The sequence below is a fragment of the Plodia interpunctella genome, chromosome 17, assembly GCF_027563975.2.
Source record: "Plodia interpunctella isolate USDA-ARS_2022_Savannah chromosome 17, ilPloInte3.2, whole genome shotgun sequence".
Taxonomy (NCBI): domain Eukaryota; kingdom Metazoa; phylum Arthropoda; class Insecta; order Lepidoptera; family Pyralidae; genus Plodia; species Plodia interpunctella.
Window position 1 is genome coordinate 3,235,029 of NC_071310.1, and position 25,459 is coordinate 3,260,487.

At 35.8% G+C, this 25,459-nt stretch overlaps 1 protein-coding gene across 1 annotated transcript in view; it reads left to right on the top strand.

The window, feature by feature from the left end:
- Positions 1 to 25,459, top strand: part of amon (amontillado) — a 57,906-nt gene that overhangs the window by 29,330 nt on the left and 3,117 nt on the right. Inside the window, exons 5-13 of the mRNA XM_053757415.1 lie at positions 4,812 to 4,888; positions 7,252 to 7,340; positions 11,088 to 11,263; positions 20,252 to 20,364; positions 21,749 to 21,949; positions 23,193 to 23,268; positions 23,629 to 23,786; positions 24,258 to 24,422; positions 25,053 to 25,170. Coding sequence (XP_053613390.1) covers positions 4,812 to 4,888; positions 7,252 to 7,340; positions 11,088 to 11,263; positions 20,252 to 20,364; positions 21,749 to 21,949; positions 23,193 to 23,268; positions 23,629 to 23,786; positions 24,258 to 24,422; positions 25,053 to 25,170 — 1,173 coding nt within the window. The remainder of the gene's footprint in view (positions 1 to 4,811; positions 4,889 to 7,251; positions 7,341 to 11,087; positions 11,264 to 20,251; positions 20,365 to 21,748; positions 21,950 to 23,192; positions 23,269 to 23,628; positions 23,787 to 24,257; positions 24,423 to 25,052; positions 25,171 to 25,459) is intronic.

A 25,459-nucleotide genomic window follows, 5' to 3' on the forward strand; every position in this document is an offset into this window, starting at 1 on the left:
GGAATAACAAGTGAGAAATACAATCCATTCTATGTTATAAATGTCAGTCTGTCTCTCTGTTATGCTTTCACGGCTAAACCTCTGAGCCGGTCTTCATGAAACTTGCAACAGGATTATTATGACCTGTCATTATAATGACATCTGTAGACGACGCGAAGTACCGCTACACCCCCCGGCTAGGTACCTGTGAACGTACTAAAATATAAACACAATTAAACATAACTTATTAGTCTTAGGATTAATAAATAAATAAGTACTTACCATATACCGATGCACCGCATTGTTGTGTTTAATAAACGCGCGCCGTAGTGCGTACGCATGTGTGTGTGAGCGTCACACTTAGAATCCTATAAGGGATATAAAAAACAGTTGACTGCAACTAGCCGACGCAACCACTCGCATGCGTATAGCCCGAAAGTACTTCAAAATACTCGCCGTTGTTCTCATTCTCAAAATTGATCTCATTCCTGGACATCCCAGCCACCTCCATCGTCTGCAATATCATTATGTCATCCGCCCATCTTGCAGGTGTTCCGACACTTCTTTCATTTGTCCTAGGCCACCACATAGTCAGTGCTTCAGTCTTACATGGATGAGAGAGGTACAGGACCATAGATAAAAGAAAAAAAATATTGTATCTGTGCACAGGACTCTTTGTTAATCAGTGGGGGGATAAGTATTGAAATGAAAATGATATAGTTAATGACCCGAGGTCAAACGTAGCCTAAGTTTGCCTATGTAGCCGTATCCGCGGGCGCAACTGCGGGCAACTACTAGTTTACAATATCTTGATATTAAAATTTGTGACTTGATGCTTGTTTAAAAACAATTTTACAACAATTAGGTTTGAAAGATTTTCTATCACTGTAAGAACATACACGGGCGTTGACTAGTCACATCACCCGTTTTTACTTCTATGTCGCTCTTTATTTTTGCTACTATTTCTAACTGGAAAGAAAAACTTTTTTCCACTTTGTAAGTCCAAAGTTAAGGATATTTTCATAAGGCTCTTTTAAGTTTTAATGAGTTTTCTTTATCTTAAGATTTTGCACAGACAGTGTCTGACAATAAAATAGAAAATATAATGCTAATTTACCTTATATTAGCATAATATTTTCCTGGATAAATATAATTTAGCGGAAAGGACAACAATGGTGAGTTGCACCTTCGAATTTGACGTTGATTTTAACCGTTTAGACAAAATGGCGTACTTTGCTTTTTTCAGCACACGTCAAAGTTGACGGTGCAACCCACCTTAAGATGTCATTAATCTTCATAGACACTATTAGTAGGTATCTACTTAAGTATTCATACAATTCATTCACTCAGTTGTACTTAGTTCAACAAGTTATTTCCATAATATTATTAATAGTTATTCATAGAACATTCAAATGTCACTCTTTCTTACTCCGCTGGTTAATATCAAACTTATTTTCCCTATAATAATTTCGTTCATTCATAATAATTACCAGTCAATCATGAGAATCGAATAATAGATTATTACGAATAAAGGGAAGATATCGACTGAGTCGGTCGGTTTGTGTTTGAAATGGAAATCATTCCCTGATCTGTTTGAACAATTTAAAAGGTCAATATAATTTTGACTTGATCCATTGACTTTGGCGGCGTATTTTAATATTTTTTTGTCTAAAACAGAAGCAATTAGCTTGAGGCGGTATTTTTTTCACGGATTTAAATGCTGTTTTTTCTAATAGATAGTGTGTTTAGTAAAGTGTATAAGTGTATGTAAAGTGCATCTGTTATTATGTTTTACACGAGAGAAGCCGTGATGGGGGCTAGTCAGCTATAATTTAATAAAACTTTATGTCCATTAGTCGCTTCGTATCTTCCACTTCAGACCGGTGGTTTCAGATATTGTGCTTTATAAATTGCATCAGTGTTATTATATTAGTACGGAAATGCTATGGCTAAGTGACACTACATATACGAGTAAGATGTAATGCTTTAATGTAGCTATTAGACGAAGTTGGTCAACGTCGTGTGTAATTGGGTCAAGAGCCGTTATATGTAGGTTGTCGTATGGTGTGTGCTGCATCCTGTACTTTACTTCTATAAGAGTCATAATGAATTAGATTATTTACTACTTCACAGTTTTCATTATATATATATATATATATATATATATATATATATATATATATATATATATATATATATATATATAGCACTGTGATACTGTGACTATGCCTTTTTATCACTACACCACGGACGCCCCAACATATATATATATAGAAGTATAAAATGTAACTCTTTTGGTGACTTCTGTATAGTCATCATGACGAACTGCTCGAGACTTCAGGTTAAATCCTTGGATCATTTTCAGATTGGATCCTTGGATTATTTTATAGATTCGTTGTTAGTATCCCATAACACAAGATTTGAATCTCACTTTAGGGCTAAAACTCAATCTGTGTTATTTATCGCTATAGATTGATTTATTTTAAATATATTTCGACATGTGGCAAAAGGTAAATATTATATACTTAGGTTGAATGAAATTTAAACTTTCTCATGTTGTATTTGCGTCGACGAAATGTAGAGAGTTATTATATATATTATATTTTAATGTGATGAGAATACATTCAATATTGGTAGACCCTCTTGTTTCACTGCGCAAATATCACAATGTAATGGAAATACAATATACATATCTCTTGTTTGAATTATTCATAACGAGGACACCAATTATTGACAGCGTTGATACAATATTATGCTTTAGGATAGCGACTGGAGGCGTGCCATTGTACGGAAATATAATGTGATAATGCACATACAAAATCAGAAACAATTTGAATCTGAATATTTTTTTGAATAAATGTATTGTGAAATGAAAAGAGAAATGCCAAGTTTCATAATACCGTCTTCAAGCGACTAACTATAGAATTGTAGTATAGCAACATTGCCTCTATACATACTTTTTCCTCGATTTGGAAATCTCTAGTACCAGCAGTTGGGTTGGTAATTCTGTTCATCGAACTACGTAACTGTTGAGTAGAAGTACCTAGTTCTCTTGTTGAAAATTGCTGAATTTTCGCAACACAGTACTTGACAAAGTCCGAGAATTGTAAAAAATATCTACAATCTAGGTAAAATATATATATTTAGGATCATTACAATAATTCGTAGACTGTAACAATGCATCTGGATCATTTTACAAAGATTTAAAGTTGGTATATAAAAACAAACTCAACCACCATAAAAAAACTAAAAAAAAATAACAACTCTTATTAAGAAGTCGTCACCACGAACGTAATATTTAACATAGCTGTCGAACAAATATATCTTTATTTGTGAACATTTTAGCAAATTGTGTCGTCATTTGTTCGTGTCATTTAGTATGAAGTATTTGAACGAGTTCAAAAATATGTGATTTTATTTTTGTCATATCTTTGAAAGCATCGTCATTAATGACAAATTTGTCAAGTAGCCTATTGTTGTACCTAGTCAAGTTAGTGCAATTTTTAAGTTCTAACAAAATATTGCGTCAATAGGTACTACGTCAGAACAGCTAGTTTCACAAACACACCCACAGGGTCTCATAATTACTTACAGCAGAAACCATAAACTATGACATCAGGAGAGTGTCGGCTTACGTCATCTTTATGATCGTCTGTTGTATTGTGATGAGCCAAGTTAGCTAACACTTATTAGTTTTCTCGAACTTGAAGCGTGTCTGCAGCATGATAAGCACATGGTAAAAATACTCATTTTTCTAATCATACATTTTAAGGACATAATATTTTCATACAACAAGAAAAAGAGATAAGACAAGCACTTTTTGTTATTTTTAATGAAAACATGATTCTTCTTCACTCATGTTGCTTCTTATCCAAGACTAAGAATGAATGTGATGAAAAAATAAAGAAATAACTCATAAAGAAAGACTTTTAAGTCTTAGTCAAACGGTTTTATATTACGTAAATAGTTACTGGAAAACAATATTATATTACTTTGTCTATCTATATGTCTATTATATATAGTCGTCGAAAGCCATTATATTGTTTTGTTATTATATATATATATAGTCGTCGAAAGCCATTTCGAATTCAATTCCGGGCAACTGAAGAGCTCCTATTTCGTCACTTTCCTTTGAAAAGGAAAACATTCACTGTTTTCCTGGAATTTTCGTCGATAGATAGACAAAGTAATATAATATTGTTTTCCAGTAACCATTTACGTAATATAAAACCGTTTGACTAAGACTTAAAAGTCTTTCTTCTATATAATATCCCTTCTAAGAAGATTCCCCTCTTCCTATCATTTAGATTATAAATGATATATTTAATGCAATAATAAGAAGGGTAATCAAAATTAACGGTGTTGCTACTGGTAGTAAGAGTGCTATTAAAAAGGACAAAAAAGAATGAATGAAAATGAACACAGAAATACATGTTTTATCATAGATAAAAACATTGTACTTACAGTTTCAATATCATTAGTTTTAAAGTTAAGTAACCCAAAACAGAAATGACAAATGATATCACAAATTATATTAGAAAAGTTATCATCACCCATATATGTTTTTAGAAACAAAACAAACAAAACGTCATTATTAAACGTTATTGCAAAACATCAAAAATCTTCTTTTCTATCTGCATCACCTACTTATTGGTTAACTCATAGAAAAAGCATCGGACTTTAGTCCGCCTTCTACATGTTTTTGTAATAAAGTTAAATAACAATCGTTTCGGCCTTTTGGTACTGCTGAGCATAGATGTTAGTATAGAGAAGGTCGGCATGATAGAAGAGAGGAGTAGGAGAAATGTTATAAAAATAATGGTTTGTTTCAGAATGCAGAGGCATCGTACGATTTCAGCAGTAATGACCCGTATCCGTATCCGCGATACACGGACGATTGGTTCAATAGGTAAGTCTCATTAAAGTCATTCACTTTATTTAATTCGATTCATTCAAGTCACAAGCCTCTTTTTTCTTGCTATGTCATGAAAAATAACGATTTTCAAATGCACTAAACCACAAAATTATGAAAAAAATAACAATATTTAAATTTCAACGTTTCCCTCCGTTCTTGAAGCTTAATTAATGGGTGCGGGTTTTAACTAAGTTTAGAAACGTTTAAATTGCCAATTACAATCAAGAAATCAAATCTCTCAAATTGTGAGTTTCCGAGCGCAAACTTTTCATTAAGTACTTACGTAGATTTGTATCTATACTTAGAATTAAGAGAAGGTAATATTAGGAAAATTACCTTACCGACGTATTTAATCAAGAGATTAAAATAACTAACTAGAAACTAATTAGAAAATAGATTACTTGTTCTAGGGTGTGTTGCACCTTGGACGGTCCCCTCAGTAGTACTGCCATTGGTTGGTGACCCGCCACCAGCCTTTGGATGTGGAAACAAGAGGGGACCAGACCGTGGCGCTGAACACGGTGCGGTGGGGCCGCAGGGGAAGAGGAGAGTCGGTATGTCTCTCGACGATCCCCCTGTCCTCTGCGGCCGAAGGGTGGCTGCCTCTGTATCGGGCGCAATGTGTGGGTGTCACCTGCCTATCACCTCTTGCGCCCGTACAGAGGCAGACTTGGGTGCCCTGTGTCACCCAAGATTTTGTGTGTGTGTTGTGACCGCTGGTCCCTTCAGGACCAGCGGTCCGCGGTGATACCCGCTCCCCCCGTCCGCTTTCTGACTGGTGCGCGGAGCGGGCTTCATGGTCCGCGCCACGCTCGCGTGGCGTAAGGGGCGGGTGGTTAGCACTTGTGCTTGCTGCTCGCCCAGGTCGGGGCCGAAAGGCCAGCCGGGGGGGCGTCGCGGTGAAATGCCTAGCGACCCCGTGACGTCCCCTATAACGACAGCGTGGAAACGCCCCAGGGGTTTAGTGGGTAGGCTGGGCCGACTAGCGGCCCAGGAGTCCCACACTCAGTGCGTAACAAGCATTCCCCTGGGTAAACAAAAAAAAAAGGGTGTGTTGCACCATCAACTTTTATGTTGAATTTAACGTGCGCGGCTCTCGTTTAGACGAAATGGCATAGTTTGCGTTTTTTTGCGCACGTTAAAGTTAACGTGAAAGTTGGAAAGCAACTCACCCTTAGTGTAATTCTATACCAGCGTTAGGATCAAAGTTAACCCACTCTTTCTGGTACGGTTGGAAGTTAATTTTGTGATCCTTATAAATATTTAATTTCTTGTGATGTTTATAAACATTTAATAAATATATATTATTTAATATAAATTTATTGCTAATCATCACATGTCGCGACGCATCGGTCAGTACACTCACTAATTTGAAATTTGAAATTTGAAAATACATTAAAAAATGTTCCCACACAATCATACCAAAGTCGAATGTATGATATGTAGTAGCATGTTCCCAAGTTTCATTCTGGGTTGTGACGCCGCGAAGACCGAGGTTCGGAACTTGGCGTCAAATATACCCTTTTGATTTGCCGCCTGCCTGACGTCAACTTTTTTTGAGACTGCCATTGTCACCATTAAGCTGCCTAGTCTCTGTGTTCCATAGTCACCTAGTACGACATCTACGAGAGGATATGGCGTGGTATTATTTTAGGGCGGAACCACACGCCACATGCCTACATATCAAAATAACCCAGCGTAATATTATTTGCTAGTTTCAGTAGGACGTATATGAATAACTTTTCATGAATACGGTCGTTAGGCAGGGTATAATGTGTTGTGGTAATTGGATATAATTTGATGATATTCTGCCTCCAATTTGTTTTCTAGTTCGCAACTTATAATGAGTCTGAAGTATTGAATTGAATTACTCAATAGATTCTCTAATAAATCGCCTCTTATTCATAGGCAATAAATAGATGTACTCAAAACGGCAGGGTTGTCAGTTTTGCAAAACGAAACTAGTCAAACATTTTCACGCTGGTTTTAAAGACATAACCTATGGCTTAATTGTATGAAATGAACAGTAAAAAACGTTGTATAAACAGAGGCTGTGTGTATTCGTATCTGTGTTATTTAATTCAAGATGTCGTAGCTTCTCTTTCTAATTGAATTTTCTTAGCCATGAATGAATGAGTTGTTGAGGTTGTTTTGATTTTTAATATTTTTGTTATTACAAACTAAACTTAATTAATAAAAATAATTATGACATCGTATTTTTGTTTCTTGCGTATTTCTTCAACATTGTACTCTGAATAATAAGTATATTTTTTCATATGTTTGTCACTGATGCAACTGCATTTTTAAAGTTATTACTAGTAAAATTCTTGTGTTAAAATCTAGTTTTTCATCAACAGCCACGGCACGCGTTGTGCAGGGGAGGTAGCGGCGGCGAGGGACAATGGAGTGTGTGGAGTCGGGGTCGCGTACCACTCTAAAGTCGCTGGTAAGTGCGTTATATTTTTTATTTCACAGTATAATCACAACCGATCAACCAACAACACATCAACCAACAAAGGCGGATCGCTCCCATAAATCAAGGGATTGGAAAATAAATACCTACTAACATATTTGGTACAGATACAGTATCACATCTTTTATATTTTGTGACAACCCTGTCTGCATTTTCAACGCTCCTAGTCGCAAAGCAGATATCTCGCTCAGGTCTTTGAGTACTATGGAATGTTTTCAAGTAAATACATATTATTTTCGGGAAAATAAATAAATTAAACCAACTTAATTTAGGTGTTCAAGACAATGGCGTGCAAAATGAACTTTAGGTTGGGCTAACTATAATTCTTGGAAAACACAGAGCAGAGACACGTGTTACACGCGCAAAATTAAAATATGCGATAAATAAACGAGCTACTACACAAAGTAAACCACTTATCTCCACAGCAATGGCTCTCAATAAGGCAAATTTGCATCCAATACAGTTAAAACGTTCTACGTGATCGCGACGCGACCGGTCGTCACGCTAACTCGATTATGTCACTTGATATGCACTCGCTGCACATGCACATTGCACTATGCGTGCCGTTTTATTGCTAAATGGCACATTATTGAAGCTGCTAACAGAAAAGATATTGTTTAGGTTACTCACTTATTCATAAAAAGTTAAAATCTCTTAGTTATCATATCTTTATAAATTCGTTTAACTTGTTTATAAATAAGACGATTGCTCTGTAAACCTACGTAATAAACTTACATAATTCTATCGCGGAATTTTCTATCTTGGGATTTTCAAAATAACAAAATAGCATACTTAAATGTGGGCATTGAAAAGATTTACTTAAATCTGATAGGTATCTCCAGAGATAGTCGAAAGAAACGAAAAGTTACTTAGAAGTATATTGTTCTATACATATGTATCTTATTATGTATATTATATATTATAACTATATATCTATACATATGTATCTTATTATGTATATTATAGTAACTAACTACTTAATCGTCAATTTGATGTGACGACTTGTCCAAATTTTTTGAATTAATCACAGTGTAAAATCGCTCTCTTTCTGGTAGTTAAAATAATATTTTTATATATTCTTCTCTTCTCGCCTATCCGAATAACGTCAAACAAACAATTTTTCTTTGGATAAAAGCCTCGACTTACAAGGAACGTACGGGAAAAGTATCTTCAATTTACTCGTATATATGCTATAAAATATTTATATCCAGTCACACACGTCACACACATGTGCCCACAATGTGATATTCAACAATGAGTCTCGGTCAAAGGAAAATAAGAACTTGATCTATGACTCGCCCACATATTTTTACTGCGATCGTAAATAAAAGCGTATATTAAGTTTTGTTGTGTCAATTTCAATCTTCATTGAACTCTGTAAAACAATAAATAATTTTGCTATCATTTTATTGGATATTGGATAAGTGTTATTTTTGTTGATCTATAGACTTTAGGGAAGCAAAATGCAAAAGTAAAACTTTTGCAATTTTAGAGAAAAAATAGGTCATAATCTCCATATGGTTTATACAAATATCAATAACCACGGGCACTTCTTCTAGGTAATATACAAGGCGTAGTTACTATTCGTATGCCACAGATATAAGAACATTACATCTGTGTCATATGCTATGAATAAAATAGCAAAGTTTACATATTTTTTAACAAAGGGAATAGAGATAAGGTCTAGTATTTTACTCAGCAAAAATTAAATGCTGCTTTCTCTTTGTAATTCGAAACCCTCAGAATGAAGTCATTTAGTACGAGGTTTCTTATTAGAATTATAATTTGTTTTCTTACAACAAAACACAAAGCAGCGTCTTTAGCATCAAAGTCAAAAGTTTCGAATTTCTTTGATGTGAACTGAATAACTCCGATATAGAATTTATTAATTATTCTATCAATTCAAATTCACAATTTTTCTATCAATACAGATTTTTCTCTAATAAATTAAAAAGTATGTGACTGGTTTCCGATCTGTATATAATTTCCCCGTTCATATCAACGCGAACCCGTACTCATTTGTCATCGGTTTTCATTGATAACCTGGCGGTGATCAATTGAAGCTCGCCTACGCACTCCATCACGCTGGCAAATATTGCGATACTATATTATAGATATCAGCATTAGAGATCATATTTGTATATACTACAGAATGTTATAATATAACTTCGCATTGTGTATATAATACCTTTATACATACGAAGTGCTAAGTTACCTTATTTTGGGTCAATTTTGCGAAGTTTCAAGTCAAATACTTCTAATAAGAGTGCTCGTAAGGTTTTCGTATTCGTTACAGAGGACGCGATTAAAGACTACTTTTAAGAAGTGGTTATATAAAAAGGTTGGTAATAACAGCAGTGGGACACAAAATACAGGCTATAGAAAACCAATAAGATTATTGAGGAGGTGGTGGTCCAGCATTTCAGACGCTCGATCGAACGGTCCCGGTTTCGAATCCTACTGGTGCCAAATGAGTTTGATATCAATCTGACTCGTCTAATAGTTTCCATAGAACACCACTTGCATCCGGTGAAATAAAATCTCGTGAACCTGCACTTTAGTTGATGATTTAACAGTGTGTAAAACGAAGAAGGCATTCGCAAACCACAGAAAGTCGTTGTGTGTTACATTATAGTTTCACATAATGGATACGACTCTTCGCGAACAGAAATATGATTATGAGAGCGATTTTTCGTGCAAAGGATGCGTTGAATATAAATATATTATATTCTTCTATCTACAATCTCTGCACCCTACTCTGAAAAAAACTCATAGAAAATAGTGCTGGTTCTATTGTCCATAATATAAATAGAACAGTGAATGTTATTAATAGGTTATTGTGTTTAAACGTAAATACATTTCATCAAGAAATCTGCGCTGGATGAAGCATTGGACCCTGGTATAACTGACGTCAGACAGGATTGTTTCGATAGTGCGTATGTACGTATGAAGCACAATTTATTTATATTAACTATAAATTTATGGGTTGTTTGAATACACTTTCCATGATAACTGTTTACTGCTATGAAGGCTCAGTGTGAAGGTGGGTTGTTTATTGATACTTATAAAACTTGCGGTCTTGGTCGGTCTCTAATGATATGTATTGTAGGGAACTTTCACTGTAATCATATTTTATCGAAGAAAACATGCCACACCACAGTGAGTACGACATCAAAACACACTGGACTGGGACAATTAATTAGGCGTCTGACGTCTTTACGTTCTCCTTAATAGTAATGCTTGAAATGGTTTCAATTTTCATAGAAATGGTTTCTAAAACTTTTTTCTTAATGCAATCATTAAGCCGAAAAAAAGTTTTACAGAAACTATGAAAATTCATTGAGTACTTTAGCATTTAAAAAAATCTTTTTCTCGGCGACCGCAGTCATTTTAAGTCAATACTTCAAATCAATATGTATACAGGTAACAGTTTTTATATATAAATTAAATTATCTTATTTAGTGTTCCATACCCAGAGGTAAACTGAATCCTATTACTAAGATTCGCTACTCGTCTGTTTGTCTCATGAACCGTGCTAGTAAAACAGAAAATAATAAATGTTGAAATCAATTCACATAATAAAATATATTAAAAATGGATCAATATTATTTATAGTATTTTTTAGTTTTCACTCATGAAGATGGACTCCAGGAGCTCACTGTCATTACTATCTCTTATTTGGCTTGCTAGCAACTACCCTATTGTACTAATTTGTTGTAGGAATCCGGATGCTTGACCAACCTTACATGACGGACCTGATCGAGGCCAACTCCATGGGCCACGAGCCCGACAAGATCCACATCTACAGCGCCTCGTGGGGCCCCACCGACGACGGCCGGACCGTGGACGGCCCAAGAAATGCTACTATGCGGGCCATCGTGCGCGGCGTCAACGAGGTAAACAAAAATAAAATAAGTCTTTACCATAATAACAACAGTTTGATATGTTTAGATAGAATTTAGGTCGACCTTTATATTCTCTCCCATCCTCGCGTGATCATTTGGGGTGTTACCGTACGAAAATAAACAATAAAAAAGAAAAATAGTTTATTTGGTACATCATGACAATTAAAACTAAGTTGACAATACAATCCGGAATTAAAACATGCACCAAAGTGGCCCCCACTCAGCATGTGTCGTGGCTGGGCCATGACGCTGGTTTTCTGCGGGTACCATACCTAAATTAAAAACTTATAACTAAGTAACCAGATTGTGGCACTACACAATAGTTATATTAAACTAAATTACACATGAGAAAAACACAACATTCCAATGCTGAAAAACTATGGTATCTGTGAACTACTTAAATATTTTTTAAATTTAGTCTTAAAAGTAATAACAGTAAATGACGTTCTTATGGGAGGTGGTATATTATTCCAGCAGCATGTAGCAGCGTACCTGAAGCTCCCCCTAAAGGCAGCGGTCTTATGTCTCGGGTAGATCAATTTGGGTATTTTGGGTAGATTTTTGGGAATATAATTGTTGCTTATCAGCTGCTAAAGCTTGTGTCCTTTACGTCGGCGCGTACTAGATCCAATGGAAGATATGAGATGGTCCTATTCTAAGGCAAGATCACACGCCATAAGGTCAGTCCGCATTATCTATATACGAATTCACTGAGTGGCGGTGGACTAGTGGATAAGAGGACGCCCGCCTTAAAAGCTTTCTCGTACAGTAAATTTCCATTGCAATTCAGCTTGGGAATGCTGCCTGCGTGATGCGGGCACCCTTCCTTAGATATTTTTAATTTATAAGTTATTTCATAAGATAATTTAATTTTTAATATTTGATTGCTCAAATTTCAAGTTTCCATGAACAAAAGGCCCCAACTAATTCTGCTCATGCCAATTTGTATAACAATTTGACCCACGTAAATCTAAGTACTTTTCATAAACCACCACTTGCTTCCGGTGAAGGAAAACATCGTGAAGAAACCTTGACACTGGTTGACATTGAGTTCACTTGTGTATACGGACTATATTATTTACTTACTTGCCACTAAATAGCGGTAGATATTGTAGTCATGTCAGATGCACTATGCAATAATAACTCATCGATATGAAAGATTATTATATTTCTAAAATTATTTTTAATTGCACAAAAAATTACCATTCCAATGTAATAACAAAAAAAAAGAAAGCTAAATTACGTATGTACTAGAATAGAAAAATAACCGATCAAAATCTATTCCACACCTATGTATGACAAAACACTTTATAAAATAAATATATAAGGCACACAAGAAAATGCTCGCAGCAAATCCCCTCAGATATTTCCACTTCGGTGTCAAATAAAATCTTTACTGAGAAAAACCGTTTCCATATTACGATGTACCCATAGCCTCGTGAAACCTTTCTATTATCCATACGACGGGACTAGATAAAGGCAAGCCCGTCTTGTTTAATGGAAATCTCTGCTTACTTAGGACGTGAACTAAGGTATTGCGAATTTATATTATCTAGATGTTTGGGTCAAAAATCCGATAGATTTGGACATGATAAATTGTTAAACGTGTTATGTTACTCTCTCTCTCTCTCTTATTTCCGCATGTTGACTCTCATGAGGCTGTGACGCCGCGAAGCCCAGGGTCAGCGTAAAACTGATTTTACAACCGGCCGCCTGCCTGACTCCAACACTCCTTGGGAATACAATTATTGCCTATCAACTGTCTAGGCTCTGTCTCTTAGTCGTTGGGAGGATATGGAGTGGTCCTATTTTGGGACGGAACCACACGCCTCAACTTCAACGTATTATATAGCGTGAATTTCACTGTTTTTCCTCGTGTGCTGAAAGAGAAGTGTTGTTTTCAGACTAATGTATTTCTTTACTCCGTTTATTAGAGGACGTAGTATACGTAAGTATTCTCTGTGACTTGCCATTACCCAACTAACATGGCTAAGAGACGTCCGAATTCTCTCTCTTTTTATTGCCGGTTCAATGGGAGTTGAAACGCCGCGAAACCCTCTGGGAATGTTATTGTTGCCGGTCACCTACTAAGGCTTCGTAGGACATCCACATGAGGATGTGAAGTGGTCCTATTCTAAGGCCAAACCAAGCTACAGAAGTTTGAACTACAAATTCCTAACTATCATAACTACGAATGTAAATAAGTTTGTTACCTCTTCAAGAATCTGTACCTATTGTTTCTTGAATTTTCGCATGCATATTGCATATAGTCAGGAGTATCGAAAAGGAACTTTCATTTCAAAAGTACTGATATATAGAGCTTTGCTATTATAGATATATCAAAACCTCTCTGAGAAGATCTAGTGAGATGTGTATTTTCCATGAGATCACGACTTTTACCCGTTTCACGTGGGCAAAGCTGCAAGTATTCTTCAATTATCATAAAGTTAATTATTCCGTGAGTTATGTATTTTTGTATGATTTTTTTCAACCTGAGAGCATCTGAATTTACGACTGCCATCTACTAGAGTGCCTTCCGAAGTATACAGGTCGTAAAATGCGCTTCTAACAGTGCTGGACGCGTGATGGCGCTCGTCATTGGTGGCGTTTGTTCTTTATGGCTCTTGCTGCATGTGGTTCCGCCCTAGAATAGGGCCATTTAATAGGTGTTGTCACGTGGTAGGTGTAGGAAGCGACTAAGGGACAAATAGCCTAGGCTATTGATAGGCGACAATAGTATTCCCAAGGAGGGTTGACGTCAGGCAGGCGGCTTATTATAAAAATGACAGCCTTATCTTCTTAATTTGAAGGTTATTTTTTACGCTAACGAAACCTGGAATTTGAATTAGAAGTTTCTGCTGTAAATTTTATTTCTGATGAAAAAGCGACACAAAAAATTCCTTTGCATCATAAAGCAGCCGGCATTGTCATTTCAAATTCATATTCTTCTGAATGCGAGGCTTAGGTCAGACCCTTCAATCTAAATAGATTTTAAGTATATAATTTTGAAAAGATCTGAGCTAAATCATGTTAATGTATGCTAACGCGAAATCTTCTTATGCCGCTTAAAAATTTGGTGCGTCGAAATACTTTCCTGTTGTTGCGTCCCGCTGTTGGCCAAAGGTTACTTCTTCGGCAAATTTGACTTAACATAGGTAATACCATTTAAACAAAAAAAAATCTCTTTCTTCGCTCATATATGCATTTTTTTAATCTCTGACACATACACACTAAATTCGTCTGAAGACATCTGACATTACTTATACGACTGCCTACCGTTGTCTGATGACTACAAAAAATATAATTACCAATGTTCGATTGGCCTAAAATTCGGCATAGAATATGGTTCGAAACATTTTTGAAAAATGGGACAGAACCAGAGCAGGGCTCGTTTTGCTCCAATAGATCTGCTCGGACGAGCATTTTTATTATATTCTAACAAGTACCAAGATAAGTAAGGCAGTCTGAATCTGTAAACACAGGCCCGTTTTATTTTTATCACATAACACATTATCACGTCTATTTATATATCTCATGTTATTCAAATAAATATTTGCATAATTCAACCACATTATTATAGCCTACGCATTAATATAATTATCATAATTCGATAAATATGCGAGACTGACGAACGAGATTAATATTTAGCAGAGATCTTGGAATAATAAAATATAGAAACAGCCTAAATAGGTACTACACGCTTACTTTATCGACAGATAAACGGCGATAAATGCGATAAACGACATAAACACATCTGAAACTTAACCACCAACTAGTCAAATCAGATTTTTTTTTTATGTCAAAAGCAAAAAAATATGGAGCTTGTATGAAAATGTACGTTATAACACACTAACATCACGATTTTGGAGTCACCAATCATTCCTAAAATAATTTAAAACAAACCAAAAAATTTAATATACCTAACTGATAAATAAAAGTTATATTTGATTATTGTATTTGGTTATATAAATACCTATTTAATATATATGCATGCGTTTCTAATCGATTTTCTTTACCCAGCCAATAAACTAATATAAATTTTCGTGAATTTGAAAATTCAATTGTGCTTATATTGTTGCTTAAGATAAACTTTATAAAATAAAAAAAAAGATACATGATACTTCTATTAGCCTTATTTTCGATATTCGGCGTTTTTTTTGCCTATTACAAACCTATTGAAAGATTCCTCCGAAAATTGCTTCGTTCACTCTCTAATTTAATGTATGTTAGAATTTGAGGCGACGACCTATCCACAAAATTACAGGCTGTGCAAAAATAATTAGCAACGTAATTTTAGACGTTAGTTAAATAATTTCTAGGTCTTCGGATTATTATGCTTTTCATATAATTTTGGGGGCTAGCTGTCAAAAATATATTATGTATACGAACGAGTATATAAAAAAGCTAAATCGTAGCCAAGAACTAAACTACCTATCATATGTTTCTAGTGTAGGCATTTTAATCTTTTTTTCGAGTGAAGGCATCTGAAATGATTTTTATGACTACTTACCGCCATACCGTTATTTGGCAAATTTTCGCATTTACAATAGTGTACTGTTACGATAGCATTTACTCCTAAATGTTATAAAATAATATCGCTGACGCATATTCACTGCATCAGCGACCTAGTTATTACTTCACATTTGTTTTAACATGATTTGATCGAGTCAGTCCGTTCTCGACATTCTTTCTATATACAATTTCATAATTTAATTTCTATTCCTTGTATTTTGTTCTCAAAATAAACGGTTTAATTATAAATTTCTTTTTTTAAAAGAGACATTTTTCGGACCCCGTAACAGTACCAATAGTTAATAGTCAACAAGTGTGCAGGTTTCATCACGGTGTTTTCCTTCACCGGAAGCAAGTGGTGGTCTATGAAATCGGATTGCTATTCCAACTCATGAGGCACGAGTAAAGTTCGAACCTGGGACTTTTCGACATAAGGTCTTACTACTTTGTCCACTAGACTACCATTGCTCCTTATTATAAGGTGGATATGCTTTGAATTTATTTTAATGATATAATTATTTAGGCATATCCCTAATTTATTCAATGTAGAAAAGGTCTACTAATTTAGGCACTGTCTTTCCATATCACGAATTTCATTTCATTTGAATAATTGTAATGACTATATAAAGTAACCGTCCAGCCAACTGACCGAGAAATCGCTGGATATTGAATAAATCACAATTACTAGAGTCATTCAACCTGAAAATTAATTCTCTTTCTTATTCGGAAAATTTACTGCATACCTTTTTCATTACAAATTATAAATTTCTGCGATTCTTTAGCGTAAAAGGCATGGGTTAAAATTGCTGGTATGACATGTATGAACAAATTAAATACAAGTATGCTAGCAATGGCGGCCCAAGCCATTGCTCTGAATTGTAGCTATACTTATAACTATAAGATCCACCTTTGTTAATTGTTTCACGAAATTGCTGCGGTGAAGTCGCCAGTAGACTTTCTAATTATTTACTATGAGGCTCAGGGCGCCAGATCAATGCAAGATTGGTCCTTAGTGTAATTTGAAGTTATTAGTTACCATTACTACTTTCATATTATAGAAAGAGTATAAAGTAGTTCAAAAATATGAACGAAAGAGACCTCAAAATCCTATAAGTTCTCAAATTCGGATGGCGGCGCGAAACACTAAACGCTGATTTCCATGGGATCGAAGCAACCACGTCTGTCTGCCATCAGACCTAGTTGCTTCGATCCCATAGAAAGCTGCGTTAAAATCAACACAACAACTGACACTTCAGCTAGAAACGGCGATGAAATTTCGCAATGAGAAGAGGAAAGAAGAAGAGGTATTTAGAAGTGAGCAAAAGAAACAGAGCATGAAGACATGAAGAAGAACGATCGCGATGCAAACTGTGAAATTGCAGCATGAAGCTTGGAAACCCATGGAAGTAGGTACTCCGTACAAAGTACTTGCTCTAACACTACTTAATTCATGTGGAAAATACACAGGGAACCTCGATATCTCAGTCATAATATTGTATGCTTTTTGACCATGTACTAAGTCCTTCTGGCATGATAGGGACCAACGAGTGATTTTCGGCATTTCTTCTCAGCAGTGGTCGTTCTTTAATAATATTAGTTTGTAAACAATTTTTAATTTAGAATATAATGAGAAATATGCATGTGAAGGTCTGATTTCTGAACTTTTGTTTCGACTTGGACCAACATTTGCTCCTGTTGCCTCACGAAGCCATTTTCAGATATCACAAGTCTCGTCATATCCGCCAGCAGCCTTCAACTTATCGTAATTTCCTTTGAGCTAGTTTGAAGTCCAGTCGATTTCCTGGAATAGACTACTATTCCTGATAAAGATAGACACTTATTTCCAATAGTTCTGATGGCAAAATGTCAATGGTTAAATGGCATTGATCCAGGTTTTGCGGAGGATTTTGCATAAAAGCCTGCTTTGTACTTTTCTCTTTTTACACATTTTTATCGTTTGTACAAAATGGTCTGACATAAAAACTTATTTATTAATTATGAGTTAGAAAATTGTGCGTTTAAATTTATTTTATCTATTTTATCTATCTCTTAAATTATGAATGTAAAAAAAGAATTATTTTTACATTCATAAAAAGAATTTGTTTACTGCGGGCTAGTCTAAAGGGCACGTTATTATTTATACCTCATCTATATGTCTCTTTATGTCCCTTGCGATGTAGGTACTAACATTAATACCTATATACTGTGTTTGAATCTCGTTAGGCTTAACAAAGGTAACAGCTAAACAGAGCAGTAAAAATATTCTACGTGTTTGGACACCGCTGCCCACATCCAAATTTGTGGGTGAAATAAGTTTGGGTCCACACAAACCTTTATTCAAAACCTTTATTGAAGTAGCGGGTTTGGGTTTTGGGCATACTAATGAAAGGGCTTCGTATTATTTGGGTTTCACGCAAGTTTTAATCAAGTTTAAACTTACACGTTTTTGATACGTGATTTCATTGTTTTTGTTAGTAATTTGATGTTCTTTCTTATGGAATGTTATAGCTAACACTGATATCCGATTTTATTCTAGTCGCCTAAAGATATGACATGACCTTTACACTATTATATGGACAGTCGCATACGTACGGACTTAACAGTCTTCAGTGGTTTCCACTCCATAAGATGTTTTACTTCACTAGAAGCTATTGATGGTCTAGGAAATGACTAGGTATGCAAAGTCTTGTGCCACGAGTTGGAATCTTTCTATGTCATGCGAATTCTTCTTCATGCAAAAATCAGACATGCAACGAAATTTTAACGAGTTCAAAATATTCTTTAGAAATTTTGATTATCTACATTTTACCTTTAAAATATAAAAACCTAGTATTTTCTCATTCCTAAAAGAATACTCGTCAGCTTCAACTAATTGGAGAAGTTCCAATTAGTGGAAGTACATCTAAAAGAAAAGAAAACAAAGAAAAACTATTTAATGATAAAATATGTTGTCCGGGGCTTCGCACCTTTCTAATAGTAAAATAATTTTTGAAAACGGTTCGATAGTTTCGGAGATTACCCACCTCAAACATACAAACTCATAAACGCTTACCTCTTTATAATAATAGTATAGATTAATAAATTTATATCACTCTTGTTTGCACAACCTTGAAAAATTTAATTTACATTATGCAATGAGGTGACCCTTTACTTTTCGTATGCATACGAGTACATAGTACTTTATAATGTCATCAAGCAGCTCATATTAAAAATGAATACCCACAGTATTTCAAAGGGAGTGTCCAGCGTAATATGAGGTTCGTTACATAAACTTTTATTTTATGCCCTTACTAATTAATGTCTCGAAATGACAGCCTACTAGCGGACACTCGCTAGTAGGCTGTCATTTCGAGCAGTTGGTTCACATTGAGAGATCAGGTTGTACAAGTCGAGAAGGTGATTTTGTTTGTTTGTAATATTTTCTATTGTACAAAGAACACATGTTAAAAGTACGTACATAACGAGAAGGTTCAAGTTTAATTCGGCTGCCATTTCAAATTGTCCTCACTTGATGACGTCTACTGTCACTCTAAGAATGTGATCTTTGTATGGTCGATAACATCAAACTTAGCCAAGAAAAACATGTTACAATGGAAAAGACATGTATGCTATTTATGTATACATATACATTAGCATAAAATGTTTGTGACGTAGGTTTGACATTGTAACTCTAGAATGTGTGTGACAAATCGATATTGCCCCAATTAGCCAAGAAAACATGAAGTGCTAAATATAATGGCTCCCGTACAGTCCAGTATGCTGCTATTTTGTATGAGTTATTTTAGTTGAAAGAACGTTTGTTTCATTTTACATAACAAATATTTCAAGTTAGCTGTTCACTAAAATATTTTATTTGTAAATGATTTTATTTAGGTTTGTAAAGGTATTATTATTATTTGTAATTTTTTTCGGTAGTGTAACGGTTTTCGTTTGTCTTCCGAGTACTATCGGAAGCCAAAACAGGAAAAAAGTGCTCTGCTCTTTATTGTAGTTGAATATGTATGTACCTACTGATAGTCCATCTATTTATGCCGTCTCCATACTACCGTCGAACGCCGACGTGAATGATGAACATTCATGAACATTGCGTAGTTTGTATGAGTTCTTTTATTTACCGCAATGAAAAACCAGCAATGTGTGCCGAATTAGTCAAAGTTCGGCGAACTTTTCCGCGATAGTGTGCCGCGATATATGCCTTGTTTATATTCTTGTACATATCGTATATCTATGTAAAATAATTATACTAAAACAAATGTAAAAATCTATATCGTGTTTATAAAATGCCACGTCAGTGTTTCTATCGCCTGTTGTGTACAATATACCTCCTGCAGTATTTACTAAATATAGTATAATACACTTTTACCTATTTACTCTACATGGATATCCCTTTCATCCCGGGTGTGGTTCGCGGCTGCGACGCCCGAAGATCAATGGGGTTTTGTTAACAATCATATTTATTGGTACCAGGGCCGCTACGGTTTGGGCAACATTTATGTGTGGGCGAGCGGCGATGGCGGCGAAGACGATGATTGCAATTGTGATGGGTACGCTGCATCCATGTGGACGGTTTCTATAAACAGGTAAATATTTATTAACTATATAAATATAATATCTATTAGTCAATATTTTTACATTTTCGCTATGACGACCACTGTGGTGTAGTGTTTACCAAGCCCGCCCGCTGGAGGTTCCCCCGCGCAACATTTGAAAACATTTGTATACTTGTAATCTCAGATTTTTTGTTCTCTATAAAAGCTAATTAGATTACCACACTTACCTACCCACAAGCTATATATTCCTGTTAGATCTCATAAAAAGTTAGTGCCCCAAAAATTATCTGCATCACGTCCTATTTCATCCATATAGCGTAATGATAAAGTACGTAAGTTATGACAAACAATATTACGAAATATTAAGTGCTTTTTCCGACGTTGAAAATACTAAAAAATATTTACCAATTTTTTTATTCCATATGTACAACATATTCGCACTTTGTCCTTAGATCATTTAGTAAATGATCTAAGACTGCCTACTTTGCCGCATAACAACAACAACGTGCTTGATGGTCTATGTAATTGATACTATTTAATATACTTAATTTATTTCAAAGTTGATTTAAGAAAAATTAAATAATGTAACCTAAATAAATGTTAAAATACATACATATAAAATGTTCCAGAATTGCTTATAAAATATAGCGTATATAGAGTAATACATATAAAGTATTAGCGTCGAAATTCATATGGCATGATATACAGTCAATGGCACATCGAGCTACCCCAATTCATTGCAAACTCGCCTCTATAACCATAGCATAATAATAATTTAAACTTGACTGTACTATTGAAATGTCAGTCGTTCCTGGACCAATCTCGGTCCCACTAAGTAGTGGAACCACGAGCCCAACTTTATACCTATGACTGGTAGTCCCACTGAGTAGTGGGACCACGAACCTTATTTTATAGCTATGACTGGTAGGCCCACTAGGCAGTGGGACCACGAACCCTAGTGTTTAAGATTCGTGGGTCCATGAGTAACATTGGGACAAAATGGGTGGGACCACGAGTCAAAAATCGTCCTTTAGATTAAGGAAAGCCCGAGATATTATTTCCATATTTTCGCGTGTATTTTCACTGAGCCCTTTGTACCCGAAATCGTAACTTATGAAAGGGCTGAGAAATGTGTAGGTATTGGATTTATTTATATGCAAGAGCTGTTGTTGAATGGAAGTTAAATGTTCCCTAAACCCTTTGGCATTTAACATGTTTAAGATTATTTAAGTGGCCAAAGATTTGAAACGATTTATTTCTTTTTCATTTCATTTATATCGGAATAGAGAGTTAGATTGGTATACCAAATCACGTGGCACTAGTAGGATTCGAACCTGGAACCTTTCAGTTCACAAGGAGCGTCTTAACCATTACACCATCACATATAAGATTTCTAACATTCCAATGATTTCAGCGCTATAAACGACGGACAGAACGCGCACTACGACGAGTCGTGCTCCTCCACGCTGGCGAGCACGTTTAGCAACGGGGCACGCGACCCGAGCACCGGGGTGGCCACCACCGACCTCTACGGCAAGTGTACCGCGACACACTCCGGCACCTCAGCCGCTGCGCCCGAGGCTGCAGGGGTATTCGCCTTGGCGTTACACGCAAAGTAAGTCTTATTTTTTTACATATACATTGTTTTTAATATATACTAGCTTTTAGATAACTTACAAGTTACATTTAACTTGACCCACTTCCCAGCATCAGATTAAAAATGTTAGCCTTTAGTTAAAAATAATAAAAAAGAGTAAAGTTAAGTTTCGATGAAAATATATCAATCCCGAAAATCCCACGGGAGCGAATCCCCGGAGCGAAGTTAGTAAACTTACAAAATAAAAACTCAAATACTAAGTATAAAATTTTTTGAAATCTTTACTCTGTATTCTGGAGCACAACTAAATACCTAGTTTAGAAATTTATACAAACTTATTAGTTTGAATAGAGCCGACCACTTTAGTTCTAATACCGATTTAATCATGGCAGTGAATGGGCTATTGTGCCCTCTAAGCTCCACACAAATAGATCGAGCGATTGTGTCTAATATGAGGGACACGGGAGCAAGGAAAGATAGGATCGAAAGGAATTATTCTAGAAATAAATATATTCCAAATATTTTTATCATTCTTGACGATTTTTCATGTTATATATGATAAAGGGTGTGTTTAGATTGCTATCACAAAAACTTGTGGTGGATTTATTTGTACAAATACCAATTCAATTTCATATCATCCAGATTCCTAACTTTAAAATTACCAAGTTTAAAGTCAACAATTCAATTGAATTGTTGACTTGATTCAGTCAACAAGTTAGTTAACAAAACTGGAAATAATTTAACATCCGGATGAACTACTAAACCGAAGCAGTACGGTTTTGAATTTTTGATTACATTAAGCGTACCGTGCCGACCTTTTGAAACTGTTTATTTAAGTAGGTTGGTTTACCTACCTATCACTTCACTGTTACTATCACTACATAGTATAAAATAAAGTCGATTCCCGCTATTTGTCTGTCTATCCATTCTTAGATCTTTAAAACTACGCAATTGATTTTGATGTGAGATTTTTAATACGAGTGATTTAAAAGGAAACTTTACGTATATAATTTATCATGGTATTACCCGAATGCCGCTAGTTAGTATCCTATATTTTCTAAGACGTACGATATTTGATTAATTATTCTTTATTCATCATTTGTTACGAACTTGGCACGTTTACAGACAAGAACAAGTTCGTTATAAAGTTTTTAATTCTTAGATGGTAACAAAGTTATGGGAATATTCCCAGCTTATATATTATTCAAAAGAACTTTAAGTAAAGAATTAAGAATTTCAATGATTTTTTTTTTGTTTTCAGTCCGAACCTAACGTGGCGGGACATTCAGCACCTGACTGTGTTGACGTCAAAAAGAAACTCGCTTTATGATGCAAAAGTAATTTGATTTGTTTTATTTGGATTTTTAAACTTGTGTCTAGTTTTATTAACCTTTTCAAATATTTACAGAATAATTTTACAGAATTGTTTCAGTTGTAGCAACAACCATTGTGATTGGTATCGATACTGAAAATCGCTGCATGATTTTTTTATTTCGATTTATAGCTGTTTTAGGTTCTGTCGTTATAAATGTTTAAAAATCTTGGTTAAATAAATACTCGTATATGGTAACTTATAAAATTCTCTATTCTGTTAGACTAACGCTCAAATCTGAGCTGCTTGAAAGCTAAAAATACTAAAATAAAATTTTTATCGAAAATTCGTTTCTGAAATAGGGTTTTACCCTTATGCTTCGCAGGGTCGTTTCCACTGGACGATGAATGGCGTGGGGCTGGAGTTCAACCACCTGTTTGGTTTTGGAGTGCTGGACGCCGGCGCCATGACTGCCTTGGCTGCTAATTGGCGGTCCGTGCCTCCGCGGTACCACTGTGAAGCTGGCTCCGTCAATACTCACACGTAAGTAGCTGATATGTTTTCACCTTATACGATAGCTTGCATAATGGTGCGTGACTATTTCTACTGGCGGCGAGCCTCGGCGTAAAATTCAGGGTTCCGTTTCTCATAAGGAAAAAATGGACCTTAATAAAATCATTCTTCCGTATGTCTGTTTGTCCGACCATCACAGCTTGGCCGAAACCACTAAACCAATTGAAGTGAAATTTAGTACACATACATATGTAAAAAATATTTCGCAAAATATATCGTACAGTCAACAGCACATCAACCTACCCACATTCATTGAAAACTCGCAGCTATTATCGCGCCATAGAGGTTAATGCAGGGTAACTTGATGTGTTGTTGACTGTACGTACTCGTACAGTCAACAACACAACAACATGGATGCCATATATGGATGCGTATTTAACCAGATACTGATTTTCTGTGTCTCCCTGAATAACAAATTCAATTATATTACTTGTATTACAGAGAGATCCCCTCAGAAGGTAGCATGACATTGAAGATCGATACAACCGCGTGCGCCGGCACGCCCAGCGAGGTGCGCTACCTGGAGCACGTGCAAGCGGTGGTCAGCGCCAACTCCACGCGGCGCGGGGACCTGGAGCTGTTCCTCACCAGCCCCATGGGCACCAGGTCAATATTACCAACTGTGCTGTTTGTTGAAGCGGTGGTGGTGAATGGTTTAAACGCTCACCTGTAGCCCGAAAGGACTCAGGTTTGTATCCTACTCATGCCACATGGGTTTGTATACCAATCTGACTCATATATAGTAGTTTTCATAGACCACCACTTGTGTCCGGTGAGGGAAAACATCGTGAGGAGACTTGCACACTGGTGGACAGTTTAGTTCCCTAATGTGTATGCGACTACCTACCACTAGATGGCGGTAAGTAATTGTAAAAGTCATGTCATGAATAAAATCTGACACCATTGTTAACAATAACACACTAGATATGATGATGGCCAACTGTTCCTCTCAATTCCTCCTTAATATGGCTAATATTCAGTTTTATGAAGTACATCTGAGTTTTTATGTATTGTCAAACCGTGATCGATGCCAATTAGATACGTCCATAGGTTTTGCAGCTTAAGCATTATGTAGCTAATACGTAATTAAAGAAAGGCAGAACTTCTTGGCTTCCACATTGTGGCTACGAGCAATCAACATAGACGTAGCATCGGCAACCTCTGTTTTATGTATAAGGAGAGGTCTTGTAGAAACTAAGTACAGTAAATTTATTACATATTATTTAATCCCTTCAGGTCAATGATCCTGAGCCGGCGCGCTAACGACGACGACTCTCGGGACGGGTTCACCAAGTGGCCCTTCATGACCACACACACCTGGGGCGAATATCCGCAGGGCACCTGGACTTTAGAGGTGACTTATCATTTTACTTTAGAGGCTGAGAAGGTCAGCCAATGAGCGTCGAAGCCGGATCCTGGGCTTTCCTACTTTATCGCCACTTCGCACAATAGTCGATATCCCTAGCTATCACTAGTCTAGCCTAGCTAGTTAAAAGAAAAAGGTTTCTAACATTTGTTCCATCTTACTTGTTTTATCATCCTTTTGAATTTTTTTCTTGTCAAATAGGTACCTCTATACTCATTCTGAAAAAATAACAAAAGCAAGGTTTTGTCTGTTTTACACAAACTGCTGTTATCAGCAA